Here is a 17,747-nt window from a genome sequence, read left to right on the forward strand (position 1 = left end):
GTGGTCCCACCCTTCCCTGCATCCACAGCGGAGCCCATACCCCTCGATCGGGCTCCGGTAAGCAACTCGGGTCTCGGGGTCTGCAGAGAACTCTCACGTCCCAGGAGGTGCCACCGTCTAAGGAAGATCCTGCTAGAGGCCTGGGGTGCCAGGAAAACCTCAGCCTGGCCCACTACTCCCTCTCAGACAAGCGGCAGGGGTGCAGAGGCAGAACGGCTCAAACCTGTGGGACCCACCCCAAGGCGTGGCTGGGGTCAGGGGACCCGTCCCACATCCCGGGCAGAACGAAGAGAGGCCCAGGTCCAGGTCCAGGTCCAGGTCCAGGCCGAAGCCCAAGCCCAAGCCCAAGCCCAAGCCCAAGCCCAAGCCCACGTCTGGGCCCGCCGCCTGCCGCCGCTCCGTGACAGGAGGGGCGAGGGGCGAGGGGCGGGGAGCCGCCGCCAACCCCGCCTGCGAGCTGACGGTCCGGGAGTCGCGGCTCACGTGACGTGCGCAGCCAATGGTGGGGCAGAGGCTCGCTCTCGGCGGGCGGGGGGCGGAGGAGGAAGGGGGTAGGGGGAGGGCTGAGCTTGCCGCCGTCGCTGAAGACGGGGGGAGCGGCAGCGCGGGGCGGGCGCAGCGCGGAGCGGGGCCGCTGGGGGTTGCGCCTTTACGGTTGCGGCGCGTAGGGCGGCCATGCCGAATAAAAACAAGAAGGAGAAAGTAAGTCGATGAGGTTTCGAGGGAGCCAGGCTCCGCGGCAAAGGCTGTGGGGCGCAGGCCCCGCGGGGAGGAGGGGCCTGGGGCAGAGCGCGTCGGTGGGCAGCGGGCGGTAGCGGCTAGCAGAGCCCGGCGTCGAATAGGCCATCGGGACGCTCCCTGCAGTTGGGGAGAGCCAGGAGAGGGATAGCCCCCTCACATCACCGCTGTGTGCTGGCCACCTTCCTTCTTCTGGGAGCCGGGTACTGGGGAGGGGGCAGCTTCTGGTGGGGCCTAGTCCGAAGAGTGCTGTGGCCGCTTCTGGGGGGTGTCCCGGTATCGACTCGCCGGGCCCTGGGGGCCCGCCCCGCCGAAGCGGGGGCGCAGAGCCCGCGATGGGCGGGCGCGGATTTGGAGGCAGCCGGAGGGAGGGAGTCAGTGGAGAGAGGCCATGGTTTTGGCGTGCGGGGGAGTGCTGGAGAGAGGGGCTGGAAAACGTGTCCTACAGTCGTGTCTGGCGAAGGGGTGAGCTGGGAGGGAGGCGGCCCGGGTGTGATGAGAAGGAAGGAGTGTTTTTCTTGGTGGCACAGTAGGGCTTAGCGGGGTGGATGTGGGTGTCTGTGCCCGCAGCTGCTTACCTGGTCTCTGTCCTGGGAAGTTTCGCTGCTGCATGGCTCTGGGTTGCAGTTGGAGTTGTGCATGGAGGATCACCGTAGGCATTCTAGGAGCATTAATTGCCGCTCGAAGTCTTTCCCTCTCCTTTTCCTGACAACGGAAGAGGATCTGGTTTTAGCTTCACTTTGCCTCAGTTTTCCTTGGTGGTCCCAGGAGTCATTTGTATACCAGTCACGAAAGGGGCTTGCACAAGTAATGTTCACAGATGACTTCTAAGTACAAGAGAAAGTTAACTGGATTGCACTTTATTTCATGTGATATGCAATTAGCCATATGAATAGAAGTCACAAAAAGTGAAGTATACAGTCTGCCTCATCCAACTGATATCCCTTTATACCTTATCCGTTTGGTTAGCTTCTGCTTGTCTTTTAGTTTTTCAGCATGATTTTAAAATTAGATGTGGGGAGGATGGGTGTTACAGTTTGTGGGTGTTTGTTTGGTTTAACTTTCTCAGTATCCTTGTCACCTCTGATATTAAAAACATTCAAACTTTTCTTCTCTGAGAATATCAAATCTCAAAAATATGCTATGCATCAAGGATGCAAGTTAAATACAATGCTGGGAGGGAGAAATTTGAGTGGCTTCTAATACTAGACTTTCTAGCTTCTAGAACAGGCAAAACAATAAAGCGTAAGTCGTGCACTGTATTAATACTAATTTCAAAGCTAAACCAAATATTCCTAAAATTGAAGACAGCAGGGGTTAGTTCTTAGTTCAAATCACTTGCATTCTTTGTCCCTGTTTGTTTGCTCGTAGGAAAGATTATCTTTATACACTTTATGGGTGAATTTTGAGGCATAACATTCAGAAACCTTTCTGCATGTGAAATATCTTTAAAGAAGATTTATAGACACTGATAGTTCAATATTGTGGTCTTCAAATAAAACAGTATTGCTTTTTTTCCCATTGACTGTAATATTCTTAGTGAGTGTCTAAAAAAACCCAAACTTATTTCTTGACTTAAATCTATCTAGATCTCATTTTCAAAGTAATTGAGACTGCAAACTTTCCTTTTAAGGAACCTGCAAAATCAGTCAAGAGTGGAAAAAGTGGCAAAGAAGGACAAGATAACCAAGAACATGAGGTAAATATTTGTAAAATACATAACTTTTTTTCCACAGAAATATGTCATGACTTCTGCGGAGTGTTTTAAGGTTTTTTAGATTGTTATAATTTTCACATGACAGGTGGCTTTGAGTGAGTGAAAGTGATTGTGAAGGTTCTACTCTGGTGTTTGGCAAAAAAGTGTTTTGACTACTTAAGATGCTTTTGAGAAAGTTGATTTTGTTTTGAGTAAATAAATGCTTGCTTGCTACAATCTTAAATACTCATCTGTTTCCTTTTTGATTATGAGACATAAATCTATCTTATTTTCTAGTCTTATGAGTATTAGTGCTTGTCTTCTAGTTGGTCATTGCTGTTTTTATCTTTCTCTGTAATTCCCAGAGCTCTCTCAAACTATGAATGTTGACATGTCAGTTAAGTGTCAGTAGCCTGTTAAATTGTCAGGACACCTTAGGCTTAATCAAAGGCTGCCTGTTGTTCTGTTATGTGACTTCTTTTTATAGGTACACAATGGAGAGTTTCATTTTTGACTGATTATTCTGCTGTTGATACTGATATATTTTGTTTTTAATTTCTGCATTGCTCTGTGTTGCCCACTGGCAAGGTACAGAGATGTGAAAGGGGTCAATTAAATCAACATTCACTTGTTTTTCCATAGTAATCCAGAAATTCAGAATTAATAAATTTGTTTCATTTGGAAAGCCAGCCTTCAGGCACATTCTGAAATTTCCTTCAAAATGTTCATACCAGCCTGAATGTAAAATACTACACTGAAAAGCTTATGTATTTCAGCTTCTAAACTATATGTCTTTACATGAAAGATAATGGTTGAGTTGTTGAATGGTGAGTTGAGTGTTTGAATAATGTTAAGTGGTTGAATAATGACAAAATACTCATCCAGCTTTACCGTTTTATACTCCCTGAAATGACTGTTGGGGTAGGTGAGTGGAAGTACTTAGTATAGTCTGTGATGCACTTCAGTGAGTTCTTATTAGATGGTGTGCAAAAAGATGCAATGCTATTGTCGCAAATTAATAAGAAACTTGAAAACTGCTTGTAAAAGTATTTTGGCAAATTCAGATAAAAGAATGACTGAGTTTTGGCGGAGTGAATCCACCTGTTAGAGCTTTTAGAATAAAATATGAAATATATTGGTGTAGATGTTTGTGTGGTGTAAATAGATGTACTTTACTGTAATATGCTTGTGTCTTCACAGTATATTGTTGTAGCATTAAAAAGAGCATTACTTCCTGGCTATAATTTTAGTTCCTGTGCAATTGTAAGACTCATTATTTTCAGCATCTTTGACATAAGTTTGACTGCTTATTTTCTCAGGCTCCTGGGACCAAATACATTTTCTTATTTCTTCTTGGTGCTTCAAGATAGAGGGTAAAACTCATGTAGTTAATTAGTGGAGAGCTTTAAATTTTATCTGAAAATGTATATGCAGTTTCATTTGTAATTTCTTTCCATGTTTCCAGATCTGGTTTGCCTTTTTTTTTTTAACTTAAAATATGAGGGAGATTAATCTCAATAGGAGAATATATTGTAGTGTTGATGCATTTTTCTTTTTCAGTAGTTCTTCCAGGTAGAATTCCCAATGAAAAGTAGTTTACTTATCTGTGAGTATGGGCAGAAGGAGAAAGGGACTGGAAATGTGACTGGCACATACAGTATGATTACCGTTCCCAGTGGGCATTATTCAGTCTCCAAACAATTTTGAACACCTCAGTGCTTGACTCATTAACTTAATTAATAGAATAGTTGCACAGAAATAGCAGTGTAGACTTTGCACTCTAATGTGGCTGGCTATAAAAATGCTGTCTGTTAGCTGGTGCTTATATGAGTGGAAAGGAGGGTATTAATGTAGTGAAGATTAGTAAACAGAAATACTCCTGAACGGACTTATACTTTTTATTAAAAAACTGTCTTCATGCCTTGTGCATGTGTTTAAACATGGCTTCTTAAAAATCTAGACTATGAATAGATTTGGAAACAATTGTGGTTGATTTCTGCCCTTCCCCCCCCCCCCCATTAAAATGCATTTAGTACAAATGGCAGACTGTAAAAACTAGAAACTGCCTTTCAAAGAAGAGAAACACCACAAGCAGCAGTATCCCACAGACACTTTATTTATAGATATTTTTATAGCACTTAACCAAATTCATGATGCCTTAGACCTCTCTAGACAAGAGTACAACAGATCTTAATATTTACAAAGACAAACAAGTGTTTTTTCCTGTCTTGCAGTCAGGGAGGCAAGATCTCAGCTGAAGCTCTACAGTAAGTTTGAAAAGGGATTGAGATGATTCCTGGTATGTCAGGTCAGGATACTAATGCTGATAGGATGAAAATAACTTAAAACTGATGTGTTCTTGGTTTGAAAATTATGGCTAAAAATGTACAGAAGTGCTGCATAGAGGCTGCAGTACACAGATGATCTACTGAAGAGGATGCCTCTTTGTTTAAATCTCAAAGAATCCCATTGTAGTTGTGTTTGAAAGCAATGTCCATCTGTCTATTTCCCTGTCTGCAGCATGCTCACCAAACAGATTGTTAAGGTGAAAGAACAAAAGGTAATTCTTAATGCTTTACCTGTGCCTTGGTTATCTGATGCAGCATCAAAAGTCATGCTACTTAGGAAGCAACATGAACCTCTCTTTTTGCTTGCATTTTGAGTGGATACTCAAGAAGAGAGATTCAGAAATGGAATGGATGTATGGTCTTCCATCCTGATATGCTTTAATCCAGCATGTGGCTTGGAAGATTGTTTAGCAGAGGTGTTGTGGGAAATTGTTTTTAATATTCTGAATCATTTAATTCTTCCCTTATATGGTCATATTTAGATTTTTTTTTTTCTCCCAACCTGTATGTAATCTCTCTTAGGTGAGATTATCCATCCCTGTTTTCCATCTTCTGTTCTTCTTTTTGTGACAATGGTACCAGAAATGCACTGTATGTATGAGATGAGGTTAAATTTGTTCTGTACCCTAATGCAATTATTGCAGTTTCCAGTTGCACATAGTGTTCACATTTTACGTACCCATCAAATTTTAGTTCATAACTTGTTAGTAAGAATTAATGCATTAGAACAAATAGTTGCCAGACCAATTTAATTGATTCCTTTAAGTACAACCTCTGACTTCAGTAATTAGTCCAGAATATTAGTGTCTTCAGGTTGTGAACAAAAACTTAATCTATTCTGTATTGTTTCTCATTTGTGTGGAAGTAGCATCCCCACTCTGGTAAAACTACCTGAGGGGTTTGTGTAGCAGTGTCCAAAAACTTATGCTCACACAAAAAATACAAAAATTAATAAAAATGCCTGAGTGTGGGGATTGGCTATTCCAACACTTGGCAACTTGTGAACATATTCCTTGAGACCTAACTGGCCTTTGCAGAACTTATTTGCCTCGCAGATAAGCTTTGTTGTGGCAATTTGTTTTGTCATGGGGTGGAGAGGTCTGCCTTTTGAGTTAAGGCAGTAATAATTTATGTTCAGTCTAATTTCTTCAGAAAGATGTTGCTTGGTAATCATTAATGATTGTTGAGAAACTTTACCTTTTTTCTATCTGTAGCAAAAAACCTGATACTTCTGAAAATTCAAGTGCAGTACTTCAACAGTAGTTTTCAAATATAACCACACAGGAAGGAAGTTAAAATTTTAACCCTGTTTACTCTTATTTCTCTCGATTTTGCCTCTGGGAAAGTATATGCTAAAACTTGCACTTCTTCCTGGTCACTGAAATGATGTGGGACCACTGGGACAATTAACTGCTGTGGTTCGCCTGGGGAATGGGTCAGAAGTAGCTGGTAACCTTTCATACAAGACAATAGTAGGAGCAGTAGCATCTACTGAGTCTAACTGGACTGTTTAAAGAAGGCATGAAACTTCTAAATTTAAAGTTCTGTTCGTTTTGAATCTGTGCTGAGTTACTATATAGAAGGAAAGGATTACTTTTGTTGTTTAAGAAATTACTGACTTAGTGACTTTCAAGATATGAGAACAGAAATGGTAACTTTTTCTTCAAGTTATTCTGTCATGCAAATGGAAGACTAATGTGGTTGGAGGAGTGTGTGTGTATTTGTGTGTATTATCTCATTGTTTCCATGTGCTGCACTGGTTAGTTCTTTCTACTTTAAAGGTGGGTGTTTTTCTCATAGAAACAAATCAAAATGTAATAAAATACAAACTGCATTGGCCAGTTTTCTTGCTGTGCAAGAAATTGCTTGGTTCTACTGACAGCAGGCATTACTAATTTTGGACTATAATCACTGTTGAGATCAATTTTTTTTTTTAATTAGTTAAACTTTTAAGTACTGTTCCATGCTTCTGTCCTGCCTCTGTCTCACAGTCATCACTTTTCAGTAAGTTTATTAAACACTGGTAATAGCTTCCAGTGCAGCAGTTTTGTCAGACTGTTTTCAAAAGTTTTTCTTCCCTTCATTGTGAGGCTTTTTTTTTATTTTATAAGTTAATTTCTTATTCAGGAATAAAATTAAATGACAGATATCTCTCTTTAATGGGCTGTCTTTAAAATACTTCAGCAAAAGTGAAGTTTTTCATGTCTCTGGAGGATCCTTGAGAAGTAGCTATTTGGTTTTCCGTTGATTACCTTTCCTGTGTTAGCCAATACACAGTGAGGAAAGACTCGGTATTCTCATTACTACATTTACTGATTCCTGATTACTTATGATGGCTACTTACCTTAAAAGTAATAATTTTAAAAAGGGATGGGCTTTGATTCTTATGTGTGGGTGTCTTAGGAGAGATTATATGTACAAATATGCTAATGTTAAAAGGAAAAGCAAGAGTAGACAAAAGGAAAAATCCCACAGATTGTGTTAACAGGTTCCTGTGATCAGCAACAGCAATTTATTTAGAAAGTTGACTCCATATTTTCTATATACTGTTGCTTAATTTTCTCATGCTTCCTGTTTGTGATTTTTCATTGCAATGCTATTTAAGGTGCTGTATCAGGTATTAGTAACCCTGAGAAACAAACATACCAGATATGATCTTGAAGATGGCACATGGAGACTATTACAGCATCTAGCTGGTGACTAGATTTTTCTGCTTCAGAACTTTTAAAGCTAATGTCTTAGCACAAATAAGTACTTATTAGGCAACTCCCTAAGGACTATACCAGACAACCTGGAGGTTTGGAGGCTGGAGAGGGGAGAATAATGTTCTGACACTTCTGGAGTTCTTTTCCCCCTCTGTCCTCTTCACGTGTATCAGGACTAGTTCTGCTTCCAAGTAATTTCTGGAAATATCTTCATGCTAGAGAACATTCTTTCAATCTGCTGAGATTATTCTGTTTTAATTATTTATTATGCTGCATGTAATTTGTACCTGCATGTAATTCACTATATATATATATGTGTGTATATATATTGTCAAAGCAACTGTCATTTAATCTCCTGTTACTTGTTAGATGATCTCTGTCATTCAGTGGCACAGCTTGTTTGGTTGCATTGAGTTCAACATCTCTGAGGTGTATGATTCTTCTGTATGTGGTGTTCTTCATAGAAGCGGACCTCTTTTAGAAAGAGGTATATTTACCATGGATTGGATTTATCTCTTTTAGTTAACGCACAAAGTTAAGTATTCATTTATAATGGGAAACAGTGTTTTAAGAGCTTTGATAGTGCTCCCTACCATACTGTCAGTTTGATGCTGGTTGTATAGCTGTCTAGATCAGGAATGGCTTGATAGCCTTTAATAAAGCATCCTCAAACCCCTGAGTTTTCAGTGAACCAAATCAGTAAACTGCGTTTGTCTGGTGTATACAGTACATAACAAACCTAGCTGTTTCTTTGGTATGTATTCAGTAATAATTTGTTTCACCTGGACTCACAGGCAGACTAGCCAGTGTGTTTTCATGACTCCATCCCATGCAGTAGATGCTGCTCTAAGCAAGTATTTTGCTACCTGAAAGGAGATGCTTCTGAAAACAGAATACTATGTTCTTCTAGTTCTTACACAGGGTTGACAACTACTTGCATAACATATAATGTGTGAAGTCTTTGGTTTTTTGTTTCTAATTCCTAATCATGCTTTTAAAGCTCAGAATCATTCCTGAATGAAAACACAGCAATGAAAGCAAAGAATGCTCTAATCAAAAGGAACAAAGTGGCCTTCAAAAATGCTTATGTGCAGTTTGTAAACTAAAAACACCCTTTTCATCCTTTGTGTCAAATTGTTTCTCTTTTTCTATAAGAGTTAAGGCCTAACACTCCTTAAGTTTGTAGAAGACTTGGGTGTTCATTAATGCATATGAATTATATAGAATATGCGTCTTATAGGGAATGCAAATAGTAAGAGAAACCAAGTAGCAGTTTAATCCACCCATGTGTTAACGGACTTTCAAACATTAAATGTTTTGGGGTTTGTTTTGTTTGGTTTGGTTTTTTTTCCCCTCTTCAGTTTTCATTTGAAGCTGGAATAAATTTCTCATTCTACAGCTGGGATGGTGGGCTCTTTTTTGTTTGTGACTTTCCACACACCCCAATCCTAACAGGCTTTGGGATCAAATAAAAAAAAAAAACCAAACACCCTAAATTCACCTCATTCTTGAATATACTTAAAAGATGGCTGCTGAATACTGTCATTTGCTTATACCTTCACACTGACTATAACTTAATATACCTCTTCACCACTGCTCAGTTCAGTAATGTGAAGTATTGAGAAGTAAATTTTTCTAGTGACTGGAAAAATAAAAGCGTGATGAGAGGCAAAGATAAAATAGTTTTCTAAAAGAAACAGTTCTTCAGAAATGGTCACAGGATCAGAGGATGTCAGGGTTTTGAAGGGACCCAGAGAGATCATCAAGTCCAACCCCCGTGCCAGAGCAGGACCATACAGTCTAGCTCAGGTCACAGAGGTACGCATCCAGACAGGCCTTGAAAGTCTTCAGAGAAGGAGACTCCGCAACCTCTCTGGGACGTCTGTTCCAGTGGACCCTTGTGTTGAGGTGGAACCTCCTGTGCTGCAGCTTATAGCCATTGCTCTTTGTCCTATCGCAGGGAGCAAGTGAGAAGAGCCTGTTCCCTCCCTCCTGATACCCACCCCTCAGATATTTGTAAATATTTATGAAATCCCCTCTAAGTCTTCTCTTTTCCAGACTAAAAAGCCCCAGGTCCCTCAGCCTCTCCTCATAAGGCAGTGCTCCAGTCCCCTAATCATCCGTGTAGCCCTCCGCTGGACCTTCTCCAGCAGGTCCCTAGCCCTCCTAATCTGGGGAGCCCAAAACTGAACGGAATATTCAAGATGAGGTCTTACCAGGGCAGAGTAGAGGGGGAGGAGAACCTCTCTCGATCTGCTGGACACACTCTTCTTAATGGTCAAAGTTATGATACTACTAAAATACCCGGGAACCTTGTCATGGACTGTAAGACTTTTATGTAGCATCTAATACAAATACCAAATTGGTGGAGGGAGAGTAGAGCAAAAAAGACTTCAGTGTGATTATGTGAAATGAGAAACTTGTGAATGGATCAAGGAGCACAGGAATACAGGCATCGTTGGCAAAGTCATATACATATACAGTGGTCTTAGCACCTTTATATGCTACTGTAAATTTTAATTACATAGGAGTTAGGGCTTAAAGAAAATGAAATGAGTTTGTGTATTCTTTCAAATGTGGAAACCTTATATATGTGTGCATATAAGTACGTGGGTGTATATATGTAAAGAAGCACAAAGGTAGTTCTTGTTGAGTTTTTTTGAAAGTAAAAGGATGATTCAGAGTGATCATAGAGAAACTATAAATGAATATCAAGGCCATCATTTACTTGGATTCTTCATCTCTATTCATATAAATTCTTTGAAATAATATGTAGGACAATCTGATTTTAATCACGTTTAATTAGCTAGCTGATGGTTGCATGCACCAAATTTTACTTTTCTGTTTCTTTGAAGTTTAATTATAGAAGATGCATTAAGAAACAACTTGCTTTGCTGCCTACATTTGTGAAGTACCGAGTGCTCACTGGTGGTGGTGTTTTCAGCAAGCACAAAACAGTGTGAATCCACTTAACAGTGTGAGTCTGGGCACCCCATAATCTTTGCCAATACTCTACACAACATCAGGCTGCAGATCTGATCTCTGACTGAAAGGAATCAAATGTCAATTTGTTCCTAGAGTAAACTAGTTGAAACAAAGTTCAGTTTGCAAGGAGTAAATGGAAAACAATCCTCATGCTACTGATGCTTAACTGTGAATGTGTGATTACAGTACAAGAATGCCAAGGATGCAGTATACTGAGACATTTTTGACAATTGTCAGGATCAATTTGTTGTATTGCAAGTCAAGTGTGTTGCACAGAGCTGTGATACAATTCTTTAGAAGACAGTATTGAGCCGTGTGTGTAAGCAGCTAACGGGAAATACGAAAGCAGTGCTTTGTATCATGAAAAATAAGTGCTGGAAAGAAAGGCCAAAGAGCTTCAACAAGTTGTAGATAGGTCTTCCAAAGTGGTCTGTGGCTGTAAAACTTGCCATGGGCACACCTCCACAGTGAAGAGATCCAAATCACCTTCACTACTCATAGGGAACTTTCCAGTCACTGTTGCAATTCAACAAACTCCATGTGTCTGAAAAGGCTAATGAAACTCAGTAGCTAGACTATTAGAAATAGCTAGCACTAGTATTGCTATATGTAAATGCAAATCATAGCTGCTAACCAAGTACTAAAACATAAATCAGTGAGTAGTGATTATGACGTGCTAGAATATATAAACTTTGTCATCACCACCCCGTTGAAATGTTAGTGTTTTTGTTTTATCATTATAACATGAATCCTTAAAGCTTTAGGATAAAAACATAATAAGTTATTCAGAGACTACCACTGGACCATCCAGTGTGTTCTAACCACTGAGACAAGCTTTTATAGTAATAAACATCTGCAAAGATCATTCTAGCAGTCCAATCCAGGTATCATTCTGGCAAATTATTTAATTGGGAAAAACAATGGAAATCTAAATGTCAGTCTTTGTGAAACCAACCAAAGCCTTTAGCACCATGAACTGCATCTCCAGAGGCTCTTCCATAACTTGTCTGTCCAAACAGCCTTACAGCGGTGAAACTAGTGAACAGTAATGGCATAATAGCAAGAATCTTCAATAAAGTGAGAACCTCAGGACTGTTGTTTCCCTGACATTTTTAATTGGGTTGTTTATGGATCAATGCCCCTTTTTATGTGTCCAGACGATTAAGAATCCATATCAAGCTTTGCATAGTTTGCACTGAGTCTCCCTAGATTGAAAATACTGATGTTAAAGGTCATAGCTAGTTGCTCCATAATAAAATCACTAATGGGTGGGCACTACTTGCATGAACTGGAATTGCTGTAGGCTGTCTGAATATCTCTGTGAAGCTGTATATTTAGTAACGAGTTTATTCTGATGCCCTCTTGGAAGGCACTGAAATTAGTGGCCAAACAGTGCTCTCCTCATAGTGTGTGATCTCAAACAGCTTTACCTTGGCCCCAACTGCCAATCTAACACCACTAGCTCATCTACTGCAGGTACAATGTGAATGTATTTACCAGTTCGTTGGCTACTGGGCCATATGTCAGGTATGATCTGTCTCTTTTCCAACCTCCAAAGCAGTAAGTGAAGGTCTGCAAAGGAGAGAGCTCCGCAGCAGAGCTTGATTCCCAGAGTGTTCAAAGTAGTGTGGAAATCTCTGAAGTTACTGTGCAGGGGAAAAAACCACATAGAAAGCTCTTAACTGCTTTCTACTCATTTTTTTGCTCCTTGATCTTTGATTTCAGTTCTCATTTCAGGAGATTAAGTTCAACTTCTCAGCTAATTACATTAGTCAAACTATTTTGATTACATACTGGGCCCTCATAACAATTTTGAAAATGAAGTTGTAAATGTCACTTTCATATTATCTTCTACTCTTTGTTTTGTTGCACTAAATTGTATTTCAGTTTCATTATATTTTAGATACAGTCCGTAATGCTTTCATAGCGTCTTCTAAGGGTGCCTTGGGCAAGAGCTTTTCTTGGAGCTATAGATCAAAAGCAAGTCCGTGAAGGCTACTTCTTGTACCAAAAGGATAAAAAGGGATTAATTTTGTATTAGTAGAAGAATTGTCCTTCTGTTCTCAGGTCAGACTAAGGAATCTCATAAAAGGTGTTACATGCTTTTAGCTCTGTGCACCTGCATTTCACAGGGAGTCTCAATCATATTAATTGGTACAAGGTTCACATATCCAGATTTTGTAGTTTGGAGTTTTTTTCAAGGTTCTGTCTGGTATGTGACTTGCTAATGCTATACTGTGATGGTGAACACGTTTACACAGACTTCAATTCAGTGGTGATGCTCAGTAGAGGGAAGAAATTGCATAGCATTATACTGATCTATGTGAAGAAACTTCATTTAGGGTGTTGCCTACCACTGCATTTAATTCAAGCAGAGAAAGACTCTCATGTGCTTAGGAGGTGATCTGATTTTTGTCACTACTAAGCCATCTTGGTTTTTTTTAAACTTGAATGACAGGTGATTTTGTAGTCTTCAAATCCTCATCCTGCTCTGACCATTTTACCTTAGAAGTAATACGAAAGCTTGCAGCATGGTTATAGAGTTGACCCCACTCTAGGCTTGGTCTGGCCAGGCTCATGGTTTTGTGGATCAGAAGGCTTTGTGTGCTTTGGTCTAACTCTCTGTCGTTAGTGACTGCTTTGAATGGTTAGGTCAGATACAGTTCTGGTTACCCGTGTTTGGTGAAGATATCCTGAATACCTGTTTTGTGAAGGCCTGTCAGGGAAGAATAGGATCTTTGAAAAGACTTGATGACATATATGGGATGCAGAATGGACTCTCCTTGTAAATTCCATTTTTCTATGTCTTGTGTCTTAGGGGGCTAGCCAGAAGTAAAAGTTGCCATGTGGGCTCTTTGATGGCAACTTTTTCTTTTTCCTTTTTTTTTTTTTCCCTAAAAAGAAAAAAAAGTCTGTAATTATAGATGTGCTGTGTCTATTCATATCTTTCTTTCTATGGTCATAAACTTAATGTCATCTGCTGATCTATACTTGACTGTGAACAAGTCTGGGGATGAAGGACAAGTAATATATCACATCCTGCATGATGCAGGAGGACTGAAGGGAAGAAAGGATGCAAGGACCACATCCGGAACTATTGTGACTGGCAAGAAATCTCTCCTCGGTGCCTTTCACTCCCTTGAATATGTTTTAAGCTTATTCAAGGACAGTGAGGAATATAAACTATTTTTTCAGTTCTAAGAGTCAGATTCATACTGTTCCCTATTGTCTTAATATTCATAAAAGTATGTAAAGATCTATCATTTAAAAACTAAATTGATCAGGAAACCTGAGAGTTGTGTTTTAATTGTGATCTGAAGAACCACATTCTCAATCTGACATTTTTTTCTCATGTAATATGTAGACATTTTTAGGAGTTTATCAGCATTTTTTGAATTGAATGTGTCTGAGTACATGAAGCTTTGAGTAGGAGGGAGCTGTTTGCCAGAACAAGGGGAAGAAGAGGTATTTCCCATTCTTGTCACAGGAAGGGAATTGATAGAAATATATCTGTAGTTTGGCTGTTCTGGTGTTGAGTAAGTTGAAGTGTTCACTAATGTAATCAAATGTCCATCAGTTATGCTCAGGAGTTATGGTTTCTGAAGCAATTTATTAAAGGGAGGAAGAAGCTGAGCTTTTCTCTCTCAACTAATGAGCACTCTATTTTCATAAAACGTTAAGTATGCTACTTTTAGCAAATGCATACACAGAGCTGTTAGTCTGAATTTGTTTTCTTTTTAGGGACTGTGTTACTTAAGTTGACTTAACTCGCTTTATCCGGGTGCCCTTCTGTCTAAAGTCTGGTTGTCCGCAAGCTCTAGAGGCCAGTTCTCCTCATGGTGTTGTAGCACCATAATGCCCCTTAGAGATGTCATTTGGTACAGCTGTGAGGTATTAAAATACTAATGAACTGGAAACTCTTTGGGCAGCTTTCTGATATATGCTGGCTGAGTGACTGAAGCACGACTGAAAAGTGGGAATAATCATGGTTGATGCTAGAAAGGAGGAGACAGTCTGTTGGCTAAATTGCCCAGTGATTCAGGGTTAGAATTACACTGGAGTCATCACTACTAGATGGGAAGCTGCCATAGCAACAAAAAATGCTTTCTTTTACCATTATTAATTAGAAATGTTACCTATCCTCTTAAATAATCACTTTTGGCTAATTTTAGAATGTATCTGCAATTTAGAATAGTTGGTTCCCTGAGGTGTGTGTTACCTCAAGATACCGTAGTGTGCGCATGTGTACAGGCACACATGAGCGCTTGTTAATTTGAAATTGAGAATTTGTTTGGAAATAGAGGAAACAGGAAAGTGGTTTTTCCTGTTCCAAGTAATGAACAATGAACAGGTGGCAGTCGAACATAAGTTGTTCTGAAAACATCATTAGATTCAAGCACAATGTTGAAAGTACAGAATCCTGTGCAGTAATAGTATTTATAATGCATTCTAATTAACTTCTATTATTCAATACATGGTAACTCATTGCCTCCTATTTTTTAGTGCTTTTTCTTTCTGGGGAGTCTATTAATATTTTTATTTGCAATGCCTTTTTTAAAATTTTGAGTTAATGTATAGAATTTACCTTGCAGGTCACTTATATTTCAGCAAAAAGATTTTTAAGCATTTAGTGTTTGGGATTAAAAAGTGAAATAGTCTGAAAAATGCGGTGTTAAGAGGTGTTGCTCGTACAAAAATGCTTTAAACTTGCCAATGTATACCATTTTTACTGAAAAAAGTTTTAGAGGTTCTTTTGGTAACTTAAGACTTCAAGTGTTCAGTGGATATTGTCTCCTTTTATTTGTTCTGTAAAGGGCTTTGCCATTATAGTATTTCCCAAATGGTTACTGCAAATATGTTTAATGGAAACTAAATTTCTGTCATATCTTTAATATGACTTTGATAGGTACTGTTAGTATAATATAACAGAGTTGTTAATCTGTTCTTGAAGCATATACATTTCTCTCCCTGTTATGCTACTATGAAAAAAAAATTGAAATACTTACTGTCTTAAATTTTATCTACCTTTAAAGTATATGCATGGTAAAATTTTCCTGTGCCCTGGGTGTGTATGCTTCCAGACCACGTGGAAATTATTGATAAATAAGTTATTCTGGAAATCATGAAATGTTGTGTCTGTTGTTTTAGTCATATCCCTGTGAAAATGCCATTGATGTTATTTCATGCAGGAATGAAACACTGCTTTCATATCTTCTATATTTAACAAAACTCTTAATTAAATCCGTTCAGACTACCAAAGCAGCAGCATTACAACCTGGCTTGAGCCTGAGTCCCATTCTGATCTGACTTTTTGCCTATTTCTTGTCCCATGAGTACTTTCTGAAAAGGGGAATGTGGTGTTTACAGTAAGAGAATAGTGCCAAGGTGTATTTTCAGATGTTTGCTTTCATATAAAATAGTTTGCAAATTTGAAAGGCTTACACAGGAAGTTAAGTTAAATGAGTTGCAAAACTTCCAGTATGATTTCCTACTCAGTTGTTACTGTATTTTTAGTGTGGGTCACTCCTGGTTGTTTTAATCATTCTTGTAAAGAACATCATGAAATGATATATACTTTAAACCTGCTTTTCCTAGTTCAAGAAATGAATGAGAAAGGCACCATTACAAGTTCTGACAGGCTTTTGTTAATGATGCATTTTATTCAGCTTGAGAGAAGAAAGCGATATCAAGTATAGTCTGGGAAGTAACAGCAAACTAGAAACATAGAGGTGGGAACCATTTTTCTGGTTCTACATTATAAACTTCTTACAGAGGTACAGTGATAATCTGATAAGGATTATTAAAGTAAAAGGAACTTGCTCTGAGTGGTCAGTAAGCTGCTACAAATCATCATGCATTTTGGAGATACTGAACATACTGCAATAATAAGATTCACTCCTTTACCTTTATATCGAAGCCCGAATGCCCTAGCCAAGCTTACAACTCTAGCAGTGAGGAACGGTACAAACAGGCAGTGAAAAGTTCACCTGCTGTAAATAGATGAGAATTTATGGTCCCTTTGAAGCTCTCAAGACAGCCAAATGCCTTTGAGACCTGGACTTCCTCAGGGAAAATGTGAGAGTAGCTGAAGAACTGCACTATCTGAAAATTTCTTTTCATTGGCCAATAACTTGAAATAAATCATAGAATCACCTGGTTGGAAAAGACCTTAAGGTCATTGAGTCCAACCATAACCTAACATCTTAATGTACACAGTTGTTAGACCATGTCCCTAAGCATCTCATCCAAATATCTTTCATACACATCCCTGGGCAGCCTGTTGCAGTGCCTGATGACCCTTTTGGTGAAGAAATTTTTCCTAATATCTAATGTAAACCTCTCCTGGTGTAACTTGAAGCCATTTCTTTTTGTCCTATTGCTTATTACCTGTGAGAAGAGGCTGGTGCCCACCTTGCTACAACATCCTTTCAGGTTGTAGAGAGCGATGAGGTCTCCCCTCAGCCTCCTCTTCTCCAGGCTGAACAACCCCAGTTCCCACAGCCTACCCTCATAGGACTTGTGTTCAAGACCCCTCGCCAGCCTCATTGGCCTTCTTTGGACATGTGCCAGCACCTCAATGTCCATGTTGTAATGAGGGGCCCAAAACTGAACACAGTACTTGAGGTACAGCCTTACCCATTGCCAAGTACAAGGGTAAGATCACTTACCTGGTCCTACTGGCCATGCTATTTCTGATATCAATAAACATCTTAGAGAACTGAGCCAAATTCCAAGCCCTGGGCAACAATACTTGTGACTGGCGGGATTTAACTCCATTCACCACTACTCTCCAGGCCTGGCCAGCAATGATTGTGCCTGTCCAGACCATGGGCATCTGGTTTGTCTGAGAGGATGATGTGGGGAACTGTGTCGAAGGCTTTACTAGAGTCCAGGTACCCGACATCACAGCCATTCCTTCATCCACTAAGTGGGTCACCTTGTCATAAGAGATCAGGTTTGTCAAGCAGGACCTGCCTTTCATAAACTCATGCTGACTGGCCTGATTCCCTCGTTGTCCTGAATATGCCAGGTGGTGGCATGACCTTCCCTAGCACCGAGGTTCAACTGAGCTAGTGCATGTAAGAGGGTGATCTGTTCCCGTCTATGTGTGGGCTTTGTTACAGAAATTAACACTGAAAAGATGGAACAGAAGAACAGGTACCTTATACGTCCAGAGGATGATGAGTAGAGCAATTTGAATAAAAGCTTATTTTGCTTCATTTCTCTTAAAAAAATCAGGTTTTAGAAGATTTCTAAGTTCAGTTGCAATTAACT

The 17,747-nt window shown here is 39.7% G+C and overlaps 1 protein-coding gene across 1 annotated transcript in view; it reads left to right on the forward strand.

Moving 5' to 3' along the window:
* The first annotated feature begins 675 nt into the window (after positions 1-675).
* The window catches only part of PPP2R5C (protein phosphatase 2 regulatory subunit B'gamma), a 75,962-nt gene continuing 58,890 nt past the window's right edge, over positions 676-17,747 (forward strand). Inside the window, exons 1-2 of the mRNA XM_054400531.1 lie at positions 676-702; positions 2,372-2,437. Of these exons, the coding sequence (XP_054256506.1) occupies positions 676-702; positions 2,372-2,437 (93 nt within the window). The remainder of the gene's footprint in view (positions 703-2,371; positions 2,438-17,747) is intronic.

Source organism: Indicator indicator, chromosome 4 (genome assembly GCF_027791375.1).
Source record: "Indicator indicator isolate 239-I01 chromosome 4, UM_Iind_1.1, whole genome shotgun sequence".
NCBI classification, from domain to species: Eukaryota; Metazoa; Chordata; class Aves; order Piciformes; family Indicatoridae; genus Indicator; species Indicator indicator.